The following is an 18,349-nucleotide window of genomic DNA, read 5'->3' as shown; positions in this document are numbered from 1 at the left end:
TTCAGCTCGACATGTACCTGATATTGGAGGGCCTCCCTATGGGTTCGGATTGAGACACACAGCAAATGGTGTGGTTTGATTGCGGTGTGGACCCGTTTCCCTGCAGCCAGGTGCGCAGCCCTGTGCAGGCGGAAGGACAGTCTGGAGTTGCCTCGTTCTGAAGGTGGTGCTGGCGTCCATGGCCCAAATTGCTGCTTTTGTTTGCATCACCGAACGCCCGAGGCGGTTGCTGTTTTGACTTGAGGTGCCCGTTTCCACGAGATCAGTAGGCATTTAGCACGGCTATCCTGGCCTCTTGGCACAGAGGGTCTAGTTTACCATCACCTCCTAGGGAAACAGGTAGACTTTTCTTGTGACCAGCTTTCCATGCAATTTAATGTCACATAAGACACACGAATGGCTTCCACTAGGAGAGCGTTTTCTAAGTACACGGGCACGGCACTGCTTAGTGGGTCTGCATTCGTGGATTGCAAAAGCGTTTACTTCTGAGCAGAGTGAGGTATGCCCGATGCCAGCCTGCCAGGCCAGCAGCTCGCCAGTGCAAAGAAATCCTTAGAAAATCGCCAACAAGCTGTACAACTGGCGTATCAGCTCTGTCTTATGAAGCCTAGACAGAATAGTCAAATGAAACAAAATTTGTTCTGAAGATAACATAATAAAACCCAAGCATTAAAGTGCACCCCCAACAACCGAGCATCCCTAAATTCCCATCAGGTATTTGAAGCCTAGAGCTAAAACTTGATTCTCTTTCTGCCTCTCTCTGTTCCCAGTGTTCTGGGAAGAAGCCGAGAGCACCAAGCACTTCACTGTACGTGGTTTAGGATGCGCTCATTCAGTGCCACAGGGCATGGGGCTTTCAGCAAGAGTGTGCGACTCGGAAAGAAGCCCGGGCTGGATCTGGGCACACACACGGACCCCTTCAGCTGGAAGCTGAGGGCACTTGAGAGGAGGCCACGCTGCGGGGCGGGTGGGCCGGGCGGGGGGTGGGGGTGGGGGGGGTTACCGAATTCCAAGTCTTTGATGTTGCAGTGGAAGACAACTTCTTCGTTCACCTTGAGCTCCACCACATTCCAGTCCTCCATCTTCTCTAGAGTGACCAGGTGTCCATCTGCAGCCAGCACAGCTGCAAGAGAGAGAAAGGGGTGTGGTGGCGGGCAGACTGCCGATGGCCATGGCATGCAGATGTCCTCACGGTCACAGCAGCTGGTCTGCTCTCCAGTTGCTCATGGCTGTAACTCCGCCATCCCGGTGGGCACCTGCCTGGCGCTGGCCCCAGATGCCCTCGCCTTCTCTGAGAGGCATAGCCCTAGGCCTGAGCGTTTCAGGATCGGTTGTGATTTGATCCAGACCCACATGATTGTGAAAATATGAGCTTTCTCTAGGAAGAGCTTTTGAGTTTTTTATAGAGACAACACTCAGTGTTTCAGAGAATTTGTGAAATTAGGTAACTTCTGACCTTGCTGATGGAACCTGTCTGGGGGGCAATTTGACAGCACACGACAAAAACCTTAAAAGCCTCAAAAAATTACAATTAAAAAATGATTCTAATCTCTGGCCAAGGAAATTGCACTTATAAGAAGTCCTCCTGAGGAAAAAATCAGAGTTTTGGCAACAAGATATTTCATTCTGTAGTTTTATAATAGCAAAATACTGTGAATAACTTACATGCCCAATACTATGAATTTTTAATTGCAAGAATATTTGTAATATAAGCAAAAATGAGCCTACAGATAAACTACATATTCCACATTAATTAAAATGTATATGTAATAGAAAAAAAATACCCAGTGATTATCTTTCTCTGGTGAGATTATGAGAAGTTTTTTTCTTTTTATTCTTTTATCATGTTTTCAGATTAAAATCTTTTTAATAAAGCTAATGGACGAAACTCTTATTCTCACCTTCGGAACCTGCCTGTTGGTTATCACATTCGACGGCTCCTTCCTTAGAGATCAGCTACAGAAACATTGTTAGGTCTATTCTCTGTTGGAGAAACGCAAGAGTGTGTGGGCTTAGCAGAAACAGTGCCGGAACAGCCTGGAGCTCTGTTGTTTCCCACACGTTTCTCCCCGATTTTTCGATGTGTTCCCCTTTAACCTTGGGGTGAGAACCGGCGAGAAGTTGGGTGAGGTTGGAAAGAGAAATCAGTTGGGACCATTTTTTTAAAGCCTTAGCATCTCAATCAGCCTTACGTGGCGAAAAGCAGACAGTTATGTCAGCTAATTGTATTTAATCACAGAGACAATTGCTTTTTCAAAATGTTGGCATGCCCACTTCATCTTTCAATCAGTTCAAGAACAGCAAGCCCCGACTGTGAGCATTTTAATTGCGTGATTTTAATTTCGCTTCTGGAAAGGAACTTCAGAAAGTAACTCAGCGAGGATCTCCATTAACAAGACAGCGCTCCGCGGGCACCCGTGGCGGCCCTAATTGACTTTGTGTCAGCCAACCCCGTCTCTGCAGACACCGCATCGTTTTCTACGGCATATTTATGTTATTGTATCCTGGTTAAAGGTCTTGTTCTTACATATCTTTGGAGGAAGCACTCAGCTTGGACCCAGGACTGGTTTAAGTGAAGCAGACCACCCGTCTGGAATGGCCAGTAGGTCGTCTAGTAAGCATAGGTCTCTACAGGTTTCTGGGGACCATACCCTCCTGAGTGGGGGGAGGAAAAAGGGGGTGTAGCTGGAGAGGGAAGGAAGAGCTCCCAGTGGGTAGATAGGAGGCAATTCAGCCTCTGTGACCTTGACTGTCCCTTGTCTGAAGATGTAGCTGGGAAGTGGAGTTCAACATGATAGAAAAATCGGGAACAAAACACCTTCTCCACTCCCACTCCCACTCCCACCCCCCTTCTGGGGCTAGGAGCTAAGGCCTGGGGTTTCGGGGAGGGGGCTGCAGGCTCTGGGGCTGGTCACAGCAAACACAGTGTAAGTGAGGAGGGTGCTGCAGGGGCGACCCGGGAAGCTGTGCACCCTGCAGCTGCCACGACCCTTTCCCTCGGGGCCCGCTGACCAAGCCTTGTGCAGCATGTGAGCGTGGGGTTTGTTTTATGAGAACAGCGCACTCTTCATGGCAGGGTGCAGCTAAGACACTGGATTCGAACCATCAGATAGTCAAGCTGCCCTATGGAAGTGGGGTGCCGACTAATGGGGTCTAAGTGACTGAAGCCGAACAAGAAGAAATCCTAAGAGCAATCACTCCTCACTTTACCTTCCATATGGTCGCAAAGCACGCGCTCTCGCGGCCTTTAAGGGCATGCCTCTCCCTCACGGACCACAGCACCCTCCTACCCCTCCCACCGCCCCCAGGTGCCTGGTGTTAATGAAACTCGCGGAATAAACAAGCTCACAATGGCGCTGGGCACCTCCAAGGACTGTTTTGGACCCTGAGTGACCCGAGTCTGACTTATTAAAGCGATAAGCCATCTGAGTCTAGGTCGTAAATTACTCTCAGGACACCCATCCCTTCTCCTCAGGCCAGGATGCGCTGAGCCCAGCGGGAGGGCGGCCAGTGCAGGCTTAAGGGATAAAACTCGAAGGAGCACCAGATTCCTGCAGCTCATGCAAATGCCAACTTCTCTACATGGAGGACGCATTTGTTCTGTGAACTGCCATGGGTTGTCTATTCAAAGAAAGGTCAGATAAATATACTCCATGCAACAAAGTCTCTGCAAAGGCAGTGGCGAACCTCCAGCATAAATCAGCCAGAAGCTGTAAGGCCGCCCGCAGAATGCCTGGTTCTTTGAAGTGGCACCTCATTCTTCAAGTGGGATCTGGGTAACGGAAGGGACACGAAAGCCCCCTCTCCTCGGTGCTGGGGGAGCGTGCACCATCTGTGAACGATTTAAACACGCTGGTTAGGAAGTCAAGGCAAACAGACGACAGGCCTGCCCCCCTTCTCTACTTGTGCGGGTGCAATGCTGATGAGCGTAGTGTGTGTAGCTAATGCAGAGGGAGGGGCGGTGGTGTCACACAGCATCCTAACTGAATAAGGCAGACTCTGGTTTGTATGGGGCAGTTTCACTTCCTTCTAGTTCCCTTGAGCGGGTCACTTGGCAAACTTAAGTACCCAGGCAAGGAGCAACATGACCAGGGGACTTACTTAGAACTTTTCGTTAAGCATTAGTTAGTTTAGTTTCAGCAGGATTGAAGCCACAGTGCAGACATTTTTGCTGAGCTATTATAATAAAGAAAGAACAAAAAGGTTCAGATTGCTTAAGGCATAGTAAGTTCAGGAAAGATCAAATGTATTACCAAGGCCAGCAGGCTTCAGGAAATGATAAAGAGCTATGATTTTTAAAGAAACACACAGAAGTCAGATGCAGGCTTTACAGAAGGGGGTCTGCAAGTGCACCGCTCTGTGCCTGCTCTGGTGTTAGCGTTGAGGCTACAGTGGTCGGGGAGGGTGGGTCCGGGAGGGAGGAGGAGCAGATGCTGCCTGCCTGGCTTCGGCTGGCACTCTGGCATGTGTCACTGGCCCTCAGTGAATGTTGGCTGCCAGTATAATGCGAATCATCATTCAGGAATACACAAAGCTAACTTTAAAAATCAACCGCCTGCTGATACCTTGCAATACTTAAGTCTCCTTCAACCATAAAAACTCTCCGCTTGATCTTCTCAGAACACTCCTCTGCTCCCCTGCTGGCGGACGAGCTGCCTGTGCCCCCTGCTTCCTCTGCCCGCTCTGACCCTGTGCTCTCGGAGGTGAAGAACCGCCGCACAGTCAGGGGCTCACCCTGTCTCTCCTACCTCTCAGGAGATGAATGCTCAGACCCATCTCCGTTATTGCTTTAAAATACTTTTTTTTTGAAAAATACATGATTGTCTACACACACCCTTTCCAGCATCACATGTAGTCGCTAGTAGGCTTTTCAGTGGTAAGAGCCTGTGTTCAGGCGAACCTCTGCGTTTGTCTGACCTCTTCATCTGCCCCCCAGGTTTTCTCAGCGATGTTTTTGAGCTGCAGCTGTTGGCCTTTGGTCGCATTCTTTATTGTGCATGCGGATGTGCACTGATGGCCGGGACTTCTTGGCTTCTTAACAGCTGGTTTTTGGGCAGTATTAGGAAAAAATGTCAATCAAGGGATACCCTCTAGAATTCTAATAGGGCCAAGTCATGTTGGGATCTAAAGGCTTGTTAATGATGGGGAGTGCCTACATGAAATTAGTGAGAAGTGAGGTTTGCATTCTCTTAGGAAAACAGCAGCTCTGTAGCCTAATACATGTTTTTCATGTGAATCCTGACAGTTCACCAAATAGCTGGTTATGGAGAAGGTGGGCAGGTAACATTTCTCCAGAAATGGTTCCTACCTTGTACGTTGTTTGGTTTCTTTTATTTACCTGCTTGAATACTTGAATAAACCACTCTTCAGTTTTAATCCTTTTATTTTAATCCTCTTAGATAATAAATTTGAACTGACAAATTGCACAGAAGCTCTTTGGCATTAATCTAATTTAGTGACATGATAAAAAAAACACACAAGGCTTCCCTTTACTTTGACAAAGTAATGTAATTTACCTTATTTATCTGTATGAAATTCCAGCAGTTAATTTGAACACTTATTTATTTCCTGTTTGTATTCTTAGGTCTTTAATACAGTGTTTCTACCTCTCATTTGTAATTGCATGCATTATTCTTGAAACTAGGTAAAATTCACTGAATTGTTGTATAATAAATAGCCTTTTTATTATTGCCTGTAAAAAATAAGATAAAATAAAATACTTTTACGCTAAAATTTTACAGGTTATGATGCAGACCCATGACTTAAAAAACCCTTGCAAGTATAGAAATGGACAAAAATTTTAAATTATACACAATTCTTCCACCTCCTGCTCTTTGTCTTTTTTCACTAGAGGTGGGATCGCAATGCATATGGAATTCAGGAACATACTTCATTCCTTGAGCACTGTGGTGTGGTGATCCAGTCCTGCCAATATACATAGATCAGCTACATTGCATGTCATGTGACAAATGTACTGCAATTTATTCAGCCATTCTTTTTTCTGATTGTTTCCTATTTTTCAGTCAAGAAATCGAGAAATATAAAGGAAGAGGATGCCTCCATGTACATGTGCGTGTGTGTGTGTGTGTGTGTAAAATTGAGAAATGGCATAGCTGGATTCCACAATATATGTTAAATTTGAAGATACTGCCGAGTTGCCCTCCAGTTTACCCTCCCTCCTCAAGTCTTTGAGAACACCTTTTCCCCAGGTCCTTCATCAGCTATGAATTCATCTTTTTCTAAAGATAATTCCTACTTAACAGTTTGGTGCCCATTGGCCATTTTCTTCTTGCAGTTCTCATCTCATTTGCCTCCTGTGCCTCCAGGTTCTCTCCTACATCAGCACCCACCTGAGGGACCACTGTCACGCCCTACTGTCTGCCCGGTTCTGTTTCGCCTTGCTTCCTCTGCACTCTCACCTCCGGTAGCTCTAGCATTCAGTTCCATGTAGGTTCATTGTAACTAATATTTCTGGATCCTTAAAACATGCCCGGCACAATTCCAGACACTGGGACATAGCAGAGAACAGAACAGAGAAGAATCCCTGCTCCCTCAGAGATCAAGAGTAATACAGTCATAGTAGGGAATTTTAACAAACCATTAATATCAATGGATAGATCTTTTGAACAGAAAATCAACAAGGAAACAGCAGCCTTAAATGACACACTAGATCAGATGGACTTAATTGATATATTCAGGGCATTTCACCCCAAAGCTGCAAAAATACATTCTTTTCAAGTACACATAGAACATTTTCAAGGTGAGACCACACATTAGGACACAAAACAAGGCTTAGTAAGTTTAAGAGGATTGAAATAATATCAAGCATCTTCTCTGACTACAACAGTAAGAAACTAGAAATCAATTACAATAAAAAAAAACTGAAAATATCTGATAAATTTCTTATCCTTCATTTCATTTAGCTCTTCTTCTGGAGAATTCTCTTGTTCTTTCATTTTGGGCTCATTTTTAATCTCCCCATTTTGGCTGCCTGTTTGGGTTTGAGTCTCTGTATTAGGTAGATCAGCTAGGAGTCCCAATCTCTGGTGCAGGACAATGTCAGACACTGTGACTGGCCCTGAGCACTGTTTGGAGCTATCAGGAGTCCACAGCTTGTGCCTCCCTCTGCTGGGCTGGGTGCCTTTGGAAAGGACCAAGATGTGCATCAAAGTCTGCTTTTCCAACCCCCAGGTCCAGGAAGAGATCAGGCAAAGGCACAAAGCCTCCAGAGATCAACCTCTGCCTGTGGTCTGATTGTTATTTTCAGTCTTAATTTGTCTCAGGCTATAGACACAGCAAGGCATAGACTCTACTACAGGGTGGGTGAGAGGTTTTCCAACAGGGAGGGGCAATTGCTTCCCTCCCAGGCAAAAGCTGCCGGGATGGAAAATGTCTTCTCGAGAAAGATGTCCTCTGCAGTGTGAGGGAATGACTCAGCACAGGAAACTGTGCAGCTGCCTTCTGAGCTCTAGCCCCAGAGCCTCCAACCCTGCATTCTCCTCACACAGCTCTAGTCCACCCTGTCCCCCTCTGCCAGAGCCCAAGGTGAGCGGCTGCTTTTCCAGCCACCTCTCCTTGGCAGACAGCAACCCTGCTGCTTTCCACAGCCAGATGTTAGGTGGGCACCTTTCTCAGTCCTGGTGGTTTCTCAGCTCTGGAGCCACGCTTGGGGTTTAGACTCCAGAGTTCTCAATGGGAACCCCTGATAGCTGAGATATCCCTCCAGAACTCCAGCTGCTGTCTGTGGGAGCCCGGCCAGCCCTCTTGAGCCTCAGCACTTCCTACCAGTCTCTATGTGGTCTCCGCTTTCAGTCCTTGTTATCAGGGTTCTCTCCAGCTACTCTTCAGTTGATTATTCAGGATGTTTTTTTCTGTACTGTAGTTGTAATTCCAGTTTGGTCCTGGGAGAGTGTCAATGTAGCTCTACTTAATCCACCACCATTTTAGAACTCCCCCGGCCCCATGACTATCTTTTTCCTATATTTTTGTATTCATATTTCACTACCTTTTCTTTCCTTCTTAAAAAATTTTGTTTATCATTTCTTGTAATATTTATTTAGTGGTGATGAACTACTTACGTTATTTAATGTCTGGGAAACTCTTTATCTCTCCTTTGATTCTAAATGATAGCTTTGCTGGGTGGAGCAATCTTGGTTGTAGGTCTTAGCCTTTCATCACTTTGAATATTTCATGCCAATCCCTTCTGGCCTGCAAAGCTTCTGTTGAGAAGTCAGCTGACAGTCTTATGAGAGCTCCCTTGTAGGAAACTACTTTTATTTCTTGCTACTTTTAAGATTCTCTCTTTGTCTTTCACCTTTGGCATTTTAATTATGATGTGTATTGGTGTGGGCCTCTTTGGATCTTGTTTGAGACTCTCCGTGCTTCCTGGACTTGTATGGCCATTTACTTCACCAGGTTAGGAAAGAATTTGGTCATTATCTCTCCATATAGGTTTTCTTTCTTCTTTCTTCTCCTTCTGGTACCCCTATGATATGTTATCTTGCTTAATATTGTCCAAAACATCCCTTAAACTGTCTCATTTTAAAATTTCTTTTTCCTTTTGGCTGATCCAATTGAGGGTTTTCTGTTACCCTGTTACCCAGATCACTGATTTGATCCTCTGCTTCATCTAATCTGTTGTAGATTTTCTCTAATGTATTCTTCATTTTAGTCATTGTAGTCTTTACTTCTGATTCTTTTGTAATGTTTTTTTATCTCTTTGTTGAGTTCTCACAAAGTTCATCTATTCTTCCCCTAAGTTCATTGAGCATCCTTATAACCAGTGTTTTAAACACTGTATTTAGTTGATTACTTGTATCCATTTTGATTAGTTCTTTTTCTGGAGTTTTGTCTTACTGTCCATTTGTGTTATTATTCTCTATCTTCCAATTTTGGCTGCCTTTCTCTGTTTGAATCTTTGTGTTACATAGATATGCTGTATCTACCAGTGTTGGCAGAGTGGCCTTATGTAGTAGGTGTCCTGTGTGGCATATTTGTGCAGTCTCCCTTACCATGTAGGGTATTTCTTGTGTGCTGTGTGTGCCCTCTTATTCTAGCTGAGCTTGATTACTGTTGGTACATCAGTGGGTGGGACTGACCCCAAGGCTTACTGACTACAAGAGCTAGCTGTAACTATAGCAAGAAAGCTGCTGTATGGAGGCTGACCCCCATAGAGCAGGAGTTACTTTCGTAGGGCTCTGGTGTCAATTGAATTCATCCTTCAAGTATTTTGTTTGTGGAGCTGTTTGGGTGGTGCTCTGGTGAGGTCTGAAGATAGCCAGTAGGTATATTGGTTCTGCAGCCTCTTTGGAAGGGTTATAATGCAGGCCAGGGGAATGGTCATTTGTGCCAGCTTGGAGTCACCTGGTGGGAGCTACAAAGTAATATGCATTCAGTTGCCAGTTGTGTTGAATTTGGAGGTGCTTGGGTGAGGCCATGCTGTGGACTGAGGCCAGCTGCAACTAATTCCAGGAGATGTGAGCTGAGGTCAGCTGCATTTGGGCCCAGCTTGTGATCATTTAATTAAGGCTACTTTCCAAGCCACCACTGGCCACAGCTTTGCCAGCCTTGGGGCCAACCTCATGGTGTTATAATGCAAGTTGAGATCCGTCAGTGCTTGTGCCAGGCTTAGGGCTACTCAGCAAGAGGTGCAGCTGCTTGCTGCTTATGTGGGGTGTGTAGACCTCTGAAAGATTTTAGGACAATCCCAGCATGAGATGATGCAGACCACTGTGTTCAAAAGCCACTGGAAGCTGTGCAGGTTGGGCACACAACTTGGGTGGAGCTGGGTCTCAGGGAACCATCGGGGGAACAGTGTTAGTTACATTAATGGAGAGGACACATTTGGCACCTGCCTGCACCAGGGCCAGCTGAGTGCTGGGAGGGCTCAACAAAGAAACAATGGCACCTACCAGCACTTTTAGGGAGAGAGCTGCCCTGAGCCCAGCCCCTCCAGCCCTCACCCTGAAGCTAGTCAATTTAGTTCCTCTCTGTAGGTCCCTGGCACATTTTGAGCTGTTTTCCCTACATTGGATCCTACAGTGAATTTTTGAGTGAGTCCATTGACAGGCTCCTCAAGAGGAATGCCTAGGATTCCAGCAGCCCTCCATCTCACTTGGCTGTACACCCCACTGGTTTTCACAGTCAGATGTTATAGGGACTTCTCTTCCCAGCAGTGGTGCCCTGGGCTGGGGAACCTGGTGTACCCCTTCCAATTCTTTCTTAATTGTCATGCTATGGATGTGGGTAAGACTTCCTGTTCCATGTATCTGTCTCTCTTACCAGTCTCATTGTGACATCTTTATTATATTCTTAGTCATAGAAATTCAGTTAATCTTCAGGTGGTTATCAAGTGAGATTCTTCTATAATTTAGTTGTGATTTTTATGATGTCATGGGAAGAGGTGAGTACAGCATTTACCTATTCTGCCATCTTTACCAGAAGTTCCCACACGAATATCTTTTCAATGAAATTGAACTCTTATCTTATACTAGAGGCCTGGTGCACAAAATTCGTGCACCTGGGGGGGGATCCCTCAGCCCAGCCTGCACCCTCTCCAATCTGGGACCCCACAGGGGATCGGGCCTAAACTGGCAGTCGGACATCCCTCTCACAATTCAGGACTGCTGGCTCCCAACTACTCACCTGCCTGCCAGCCTGATCACCCCCTAACCACTCCTCTGCCAACCTGATCAATGCCTAACTGCTCCCCTGCTGGCCAGATCGCCCCCAACTGCTCTCCCCTGCTGGTCTGGTTGCCCCCAACTGCCCTCTCCTGCTGGCCTGGTCACCCCCAACTGCCCTCCCCTGAAGGCCTGGTGCCCCCCAACTGCCCTCCCCTGCAGGCCATCTTGTGGCCGCTGCCATCTTTGAGGGTGTGACAGTCAATTAGCATATTTCCTCCTTATTGGCTGTGGGTGCCACCATCTTTGAGGGTGTGGCAGTCAATTAGCATATTCCCTCCTTATTGGCTGTGGGCGCCACCATCTTTGCGATGGTATGAGGGTCAATTAGCATATTCCCTCTTTATTAGGATCATATATAAAAGTTAACTCGAAATGGGTCAAAGATCTAAATCTAGAAATTATAAAGCTTTTAGAAGAAAACAGTATTCTGCATGACCTTAGATTTTTGCAATGATTTCTTAAACATCAAAGGTGAGGCAATAAAAGGGAAACAGAAAAACCTAACTTCATGAAATTTAAAACTTTTTGTGCATCAAGGGACAATATTAAGGAAGTGACTTATAGAATGGGAGAAAGTATTTGCAAGTCATTTATCTGAAAAGGGCCTGGTACCCAGAATATATAAATTGTTGGAAATAATGTGAAGAAATTGGAATCCTTATACATTGCTAATGGAATGTAAAATGGTGCAGCTGCTGTAAAAACAATTTGGTAGTTCCTCAAAAAGTTAAACATAGAATTACCATATGACTCAGCAATTCCACTCCTAGTTACATGACCACAAAACATTATAAACAGGGACTCAGATACTTGCATACCTATATTTATAGCAGCTTACTCACAATAACCAAAAAGTGGAAACAAGCAGAGTTCATCAACAGATGAATGGATAAAAAAAGTGATAGATACATATAATAGACTATTATTTGGCCATAAAAAGAAAGAAAATACTAATTCATGTTACAACATGGATGAAACTTCAAAATAGTATGCTAAGTGAAATAAACCAGGCACAAAAGACAAATATTGTATGGTTTTACTTACATAAAGTATCTATATTGGGCAAAGTTATAATGACAGAAAGTAGGTTAGAAGTTAGCAGGAGCTGAGGGCGGGATAGGGAATTATTGATTAGTGGATACAGAGTTTCTGTTTGGGGTATTAAATAATTTTGGAAGTACATAGAGATGATAATTGTATAACATTTAAAAAATATATTTTTATTTATTTCAGAGAGGAAAGGAGAGGAGGAGAGAGACAGAAACATCAATGATGAGAGATAATCATCGATCAGCTGCCTCCTGCATGCCCCCACACTGGGGATTGAGCCTGCAACCCAGGCATGTGCCCTTTACCGGAATCGAGTCCACAGGCTCTATCCACTGAGCCAAACCAGCCAGAGATAACCTTTGTTTTAAAGAATTGCCGAAACCGGTTTGGCTCAGTGGATAGAGCGTCGGCCTGCGGACTGAAAGGTCCTAGGTTCGATTCCTGTCAAGGGCATGTACCTGGGTTGCGGGCACATCCCCAGTAGGAGATGTGCAGGAGGCGGCTGATCGATGTTTCTCTCTCATCGATGTTTCTAACTCCCTGTCTCTCTCCCTTCCTCTCTGTAGAAAATCAATAAAATATATTTTAAAATAAATAAATAAATAAAGAAATAAAGAAATAAAGAATATGTTGTCTGGTATTGCTACCCCAGCTTTTTTAATATATATTTGCATAAAATGTATTTTTCCATCTCTTTGCTTTTATTTATTTTTTAAAAAATATATTTTATTGATTTTTTACAGAGAGGAAGGGAGAGGGATAGAGAGTTAGAAACATCAATGAGAGAGAAACATCGATCAGCTGCCTCCTGCACACCCCCCACTGGGGATGTGCCCGCAACCAAGGTACATGCCCTTGACCAGAATCGAACCTGGGACCCTTCAGTCCACAGGCTGATGCCCTATCCACTGAGCCAAACTGGTTAGGGCAATCCCTTTACTTTTAGGGTCTTGTTTTCTTCTCCATTCAGCCACTCTCTGTCTTTTGATTGGAGCAATTAATCCATTTACATTTAAAGCAATTGTTAATAGATATATCTTTATTGCCATTTTATTATTCAGATTTTTAATCTTTTTTTCCTTGTTCTTCTTAAAGACCTTTAACATGTCTTATACTACTGGTTTGGTGGTGATGAACTTCTTTAGCTGTTCTTGCTGGGAAACTCTTTATCTGTTCTTAAATTCTAAATGATAACATAATCTTGGCTGTCGGTCTTTGCCTTTCATCACTTTGAATATTTCATGCCATTATCTTCTGGTCTATAAAGTTTCTGTTGAATAATCAGTTGAAAGTCTTATGGGAGTTTCCTTGTAGGTAACTAACTGCTTTTCTCTTTCTGTTTTTAAAATTCTCTTTTTGTCTTTACCCTTTGACACTTTAATTATGATGTGTCTTGATGTGAGTCTCTTTGGGTTTATATTGTTTGGGTCTCTCTGTGCTTCTTTGACTTGTGTGTCTATATCCTTCACAGGGTTAGGTGAATTTCCCATTATTATTTTTTAAATAGGTTTTTAATTTCTTGCGCTCTCTCTTCTCCTCTGGCACATCCATGATGTGAATTTTGGTATACTTAAAGTTGTCCCAGAAGTTCCTTACACTATTCTCATTTTATAAAAAAAAATTTTGTTGTTGTTGCTATTCTGATTGGGTATTTTCTGCTTCCTTCAAATCACTGATTGATCCTCTGATTTATCTACTCTACTGTTGATTCCTTGTAATGTATTCTTCATTTCTGACTGGTTCTTTTTTATGTTTTCTATCTTGTTAAAGTTCTCACTAAGTTCTTCTACTCTTCCCCTAAGTTCATTGAGCATCCTTATAACCAGTGTTTTGAACTCTGAATCTGGTAAATTGCTTGTCTCCATTTTGTTTAGTTATTTTTCTGGAGTTTTGCTGTGTTCTTTCCTTTGGGCCATGTTTCTTTGTTGCCTTATTTTAGCTGCCTCCCTGTGTTTGTTTCTATGTATAAGGTTAGAGTTGCTACCTCTCCTAGTCTTGGTAGAGTGACCTTATGGAGTACAGTCAAACCTTGGTTCTTGAATGTATCCTATCTCAAACAATTTTGTTTTCAACCAAGTTTATCAATGGAAAAATGTCCTGGTTGTTGAATAAAACTTTGGTTCCCCACCCAACAACCCTTTCATGCTGATACCTGCATGATACCTCTCAGGTGACAAACAAAGGAGAGAATGTACTAGTATGAGTCAGCTTACTGCTAAACTTGGCATTGTTAAACCCTCAGGAAATTGTGCTGTGAATATTTTTATGTGGTTTTTTTTTTTTGCTTTTGTTGCTGCTTATTATTAAATATGTACAGTAAGTCACCATGGGTCCTAAGAAGGTTAGTGATAGCAGCAAAGTGAAAAGGAAAGTTGTGAGAACAACAATAGAGCTTACAAAAGAAATAATTGCAAAGTATAATCAAGGTATTCATGTGTCTAATCTGGCTACCTAGTATGGCATGGAGAAATTGCTGATTAGCTGAATTTTAAAACATAAAGAGGCCATCAAGAGTGCTGATGTTAAGGGTGTAAAAGTGCTCATAAAACAATGATCACATGCTGAAGAGGTAGAAAAATTATTGATTTGGATAAATGAAAAGCAGTTAGCCAGTGAAAGCACTTCAGAAGCAACAGCTCTCAACATTAAAGTTAAGTTCTAGTGTTGACATCAATTTTCATTTTTTACTGTACATTTCATTCCCTTTTAAAAAATTTTTCATTTATATTTCATCTCCTTTTTGTTTTAAATGTGTTTATCTATAGGTTAAACATTACAGTAGACATGCACCGTATATAAGAAAGGTTAAAACAGGGAATCATTTGGGGTTCTGGAACAGATTAATTAAATTTACATTATTTCTAATGGGAAAAAAATGCTTCAGTTTTCTTACAAATTGCTTCTCAAACACTCTTCTGGAATGAGGTAAGTTTGAGAACCCAGGTTCCACTGTAGGTCTCACACAGTCTCCCCAGCCACCCAAGCTGGCGTTCCAGGTGTGCCTTCCATTTGGGCTGTGTGCATCCTCCTGTAATAGTTGAGCTTTGATTGCTATTGGCAAGTCAATGGGGTGGATTTACCTCCAGGCCAATCAGCTGCAAATATTGGCTGTGACCACCGTGGAGAATCAGCAGTGCAGAAGCCAACCCCAGAGAGCAGAACTCACTTTACCAAGTCTCAGGTACCCACTGAGTCCACGCCTTGACTGTGTTGCTTGTTGAGGTGACTGGGTGGTGCTTCAGTTTGTTCTGAAGCTAACCCACATGTGCTGGCTCTGGGGCCCTCTGGGAGGTGTGGGCCAAGGCCAGCTGCCACCTGTGTCCTTCCCAGGGCCACACAGCATGAACTACAAAGCAATCCACAGATGGCTGCTACTCGTGCCGGGCTTGGAGGTGCCTGGGAGAGCCCCAGCTGAGGACCATGGCCAGCTGCCACTAGTGCCAGGCCTGGGGCCACTTAGCAAGAGGTACAGGGTACACAGAGGCCAGATGTTGCTTGTTTAAGAGCTTTTAGGAAAGTTGGCAGCATGAACCAAGACAGGCCATTTGTATGGAAAGACACTGGAAAGGGCTTGGGTGGTGGGGCAGGGGGAGACCTCTGAGAATCACCAGGGTCAGGGAAATGGTGTCAGTCAGTTTGATGGAGACTCAAATATGGTGCCTGCCTGCTGGCTTTGTGCGGGGAGGGCTCAGCAAAGGAACCATGGCCTCTGTCAGCACTGCTGCTTGGGAGAAAGCTGCTCCTCCAGAACTCACCCTGAAGCCAGACAGTCCAGTTCCTCCCACACGCCCCTGGTGCCTTTCAAGCTGCTGCCCCAGTACTGAGCTCAGAGCCAGTGGAACGGAGTCCGTCTACATGTGGGCCCTTTGTCACGCTCGGCCACAATCTCCGCTGGTTTTTACAGCCAGAAGTTTTGAATATTTCTCTTCCAGCCACTGGAACCCTGGACTGAGGATTCTGGTGTGGGGCAGGGACCTCTGGCTTTTCAGGAGGAACCTTGGTGGTCAAGATATTCCTCCCAATTTTTAACCACTTACATGTGGGTGTGGGACCAGCCTATTCTGTGTCTCCACCACTCCCACCAGTCTTGATGTGGCTTCTTCTTTATACCTTAGTTAGAGGTCTTCTGTTCAGCTAGATTTCAGACAGTTCTGAATGATGGTTCTTCTGTAGTTTGGTTGTAATTTCGATGTGGTTGTGGGAGTTTCCAAGTACCACATTCCAAGTACACTGCCATCTTGATCAGAGCCAGATCTACCTTATTTTTAAGGAAATGCTGTAGTTGCTTAGTCTCATTATTTATTAAATGAAAAACTAAAAGTGGGTTATGAGGTGAAGAGTTGGTGAGTGGGCCCAGTTCATCAGATGGGGAGGAAGCAAAAAGTCAATTATTTAGGCAGTGTCCTTAGCCAAGACTACAAACATTTTAAGCATTACCAAATAATACTGGGTTATTTACAACAGAAATTTCTCAATCAACTCTTCTCTCAGAGAAAGTGGTTTTCTCTGATCACTGAAATTCTCCCCTCACTCTAAACTAGAATGCAAGTGCCACCTCTTCCAGGAGGCCTTCCATGATTGCTGACTTTGTGTCCTCTGGACTCCCATAGCATTTTGCCTGGAAGATTCTGGGTTTGGGTCATATAATATAGCTCATGGAGACTCAGTCTCAGGCTTTCTTCTCATTCTATGTGTTCTCCCTAAGCCAACGACTCATACTTTTCTCTCTCCAGAAAACAGACTTTTTCTCTGAACTCCAGAACTGCAGAGCTGACTCAGAATCTCTGCTTACATAGCTGAAAGCACACTAAGTTCAATAATGTCCAAAATAAAGTGTGTTCCTCCAATTGAATATCTTTGGTGTTGTCACTTCAATGTAGAGCACTTCCATCCATCCGCACTTGGTTCAAGTCAGAATGGACTGGATCCAGAGGGCAGCCTCTTGACCCCTGCCTCCCATCTACAATTTCTTAGGGAGCACCATTGCTTTTATTTTCATCTACCACCCCTTTATGGCTGTCCTGGTACAAGCTACTGTCATCTCTCCCACAGGCACTCCAACAGGCCCCGACTTGTCTCCATGCTTCCATCCTAGACCCCTTTCATCTGTCCGCGCAGCGGCCAGTGTTTTATCCCCCGGCCTAGAACTTTTACAGGACCCTGCAGGATCTGGTCCCTGCCTACCTCTCCAACCACATCTTCCCATAAGTTCAACAAACACATCATTTGTTCATGCTTCCAGTCTTTACAGATATTAGCTCCCCCATTGAGAATGAACTTTCTTCTCTTTACCTAATTAGTTTTTCATTCTTTAAAGCTGAACTCAAATGTAATTGCAGCAGGTAAACCTTTCCAGATATTTACTCTCTCCCCTCCAATTCTGGCAGTGGCAGGGCCCACTATGATTACGTTCCTCTGTCACAGCCTTAGTACTACGGTCAGCTAGTAGTCATCAATGAGAAGGACATACATCACTTCAAGGACATATGTCTTTGTTCCCCAGCGTGTCCCAGGTACCTACAAGTGTGTCCGACACATATTAGGTGCTCAATAAAGGTCTGCTGCATGAGTGAATGATCAGGGGATAGAGCCCCTGCCTTTTCCAGTCAGCCTTATGACCTTGGAGAAGTCACTTACCATTCCTGGTCCGCAGGCTCCACTGCGTAAAGCGGGGTCTGCAATTCTGTTTATCCAGGTAACATGTGCACCACCTGGCACCTCGTGGGCGCACAGAGCATGCTTACTGGTCCCATCCTTCTACTGAAGCAGGGGAAGGCGGAGGACGATGCTAACGCATCCCAGGGTGTTGGGGGTGCAGGGAAGACTCTCCAGAGAAGGTGGAACTCGGTCTGAGGAAGGAAGGAGGTCTAGACAGAAAGCACAACCTTCCCGGATGCTCAGAGGCTCGCTATACCTGGGCACACGCGTGTTGCCGGCCCTCCAGCGCTCGGCTGCCCACCTTGCAGGCCCTCCAGGCGGAAGGTGCGGTGCTCCACAGACAGGCCGACTGCGCTGTATGGGCCATAGCGCAAGGTGACCACTGCGTTCTTGGGCATGGCTGGGCCTCCTGCCTGGGCTACCGCACAGCACACACTGCTGGGCAACTGCTCTTTATGCCCTTAGGAGTGGGCGTGGCCAGGCGCGGCTGGGCGTGGTCAGGCGGGTGGAGCTTGAGGGTCCTCCGTATCACCGCCCACCCCACCCCGACCCAGCGGTGCCTGGTGTAATGGGTGAGAGTGAGGAGTTTCCCTCCTGGATGCCTGCACCACCACTACACAAAAAGGTGTGGTGGTGGTCAGAGATGATTTGCTTCAGCAACTCTCATAGTCAGGTAAACATGGGATTTTAATCTGGTATGGAAAGTGTTGATCAATAACAATAGCCAGTTTTTACAGGCAATTACAGAACATACGAAGCACTTTCCATATGTTAGCTCATGTAATCATTTTACCATTCTTATAAAATAGGTTGTACTTTGTTATTTAGTATTTACCAAACGGAGGCTCAGAGGGGCCAAGTAACCTTCTCAGATGATTCAGGGGTGCAGCACGGATTGGAAACCCTGGTGAGGTGTCTATGTATAGATTTCTCCTTATTTATCTTGCCTGCGACTT

At 44.9% G+C, this 18,349-nt stretch overlaps 1 protein-coding gene across 1 annotated transcript; it reads right to left on the bottom strand.

The window, feature by feature from the left end:
* Window positions 1-262: 262 nt before the first annotated feature.
* On the bottom strand, window positions 263-17,791 carry C13H10orf53 (chromosome 13 C10orf53 homolog). Its single transcript, XM_059661895.1, has 3 exons — window positions 17,695-17,791; window positions 1,004-1,123; window positions 263-327 (listed from the first exon to the last, which is right to left on the bottom strand). Exons 1-3 carry the CDS (start codon window positions 17,789-17,791, stop codon window positions 263-265), a joined length of 282 nt encoding a protein of 93 aa, XP_059517878.1.
* Window positions 17,792-18,349: the final 558 nt, after the last annotated feature.

The sequence above is a fragment of the Myotis daubentonii genome, chromosome 13 (assembly GCF_963259705.1).
Source record: "Myotis daubentonii chromosome 13, mMyoDau2.1, whole genome shotgun sequence".
In the NCBI taxonomy this organism is placed as follows: Eukaryota; Metazoa; Chordata; class Mammalia; order Chiroptera; family Vespertilionidae; genus Myotis; species Myotis daubentonii.
This window is presented reverse-complemented; position numbering and strand designations above follow the sequence as displayed.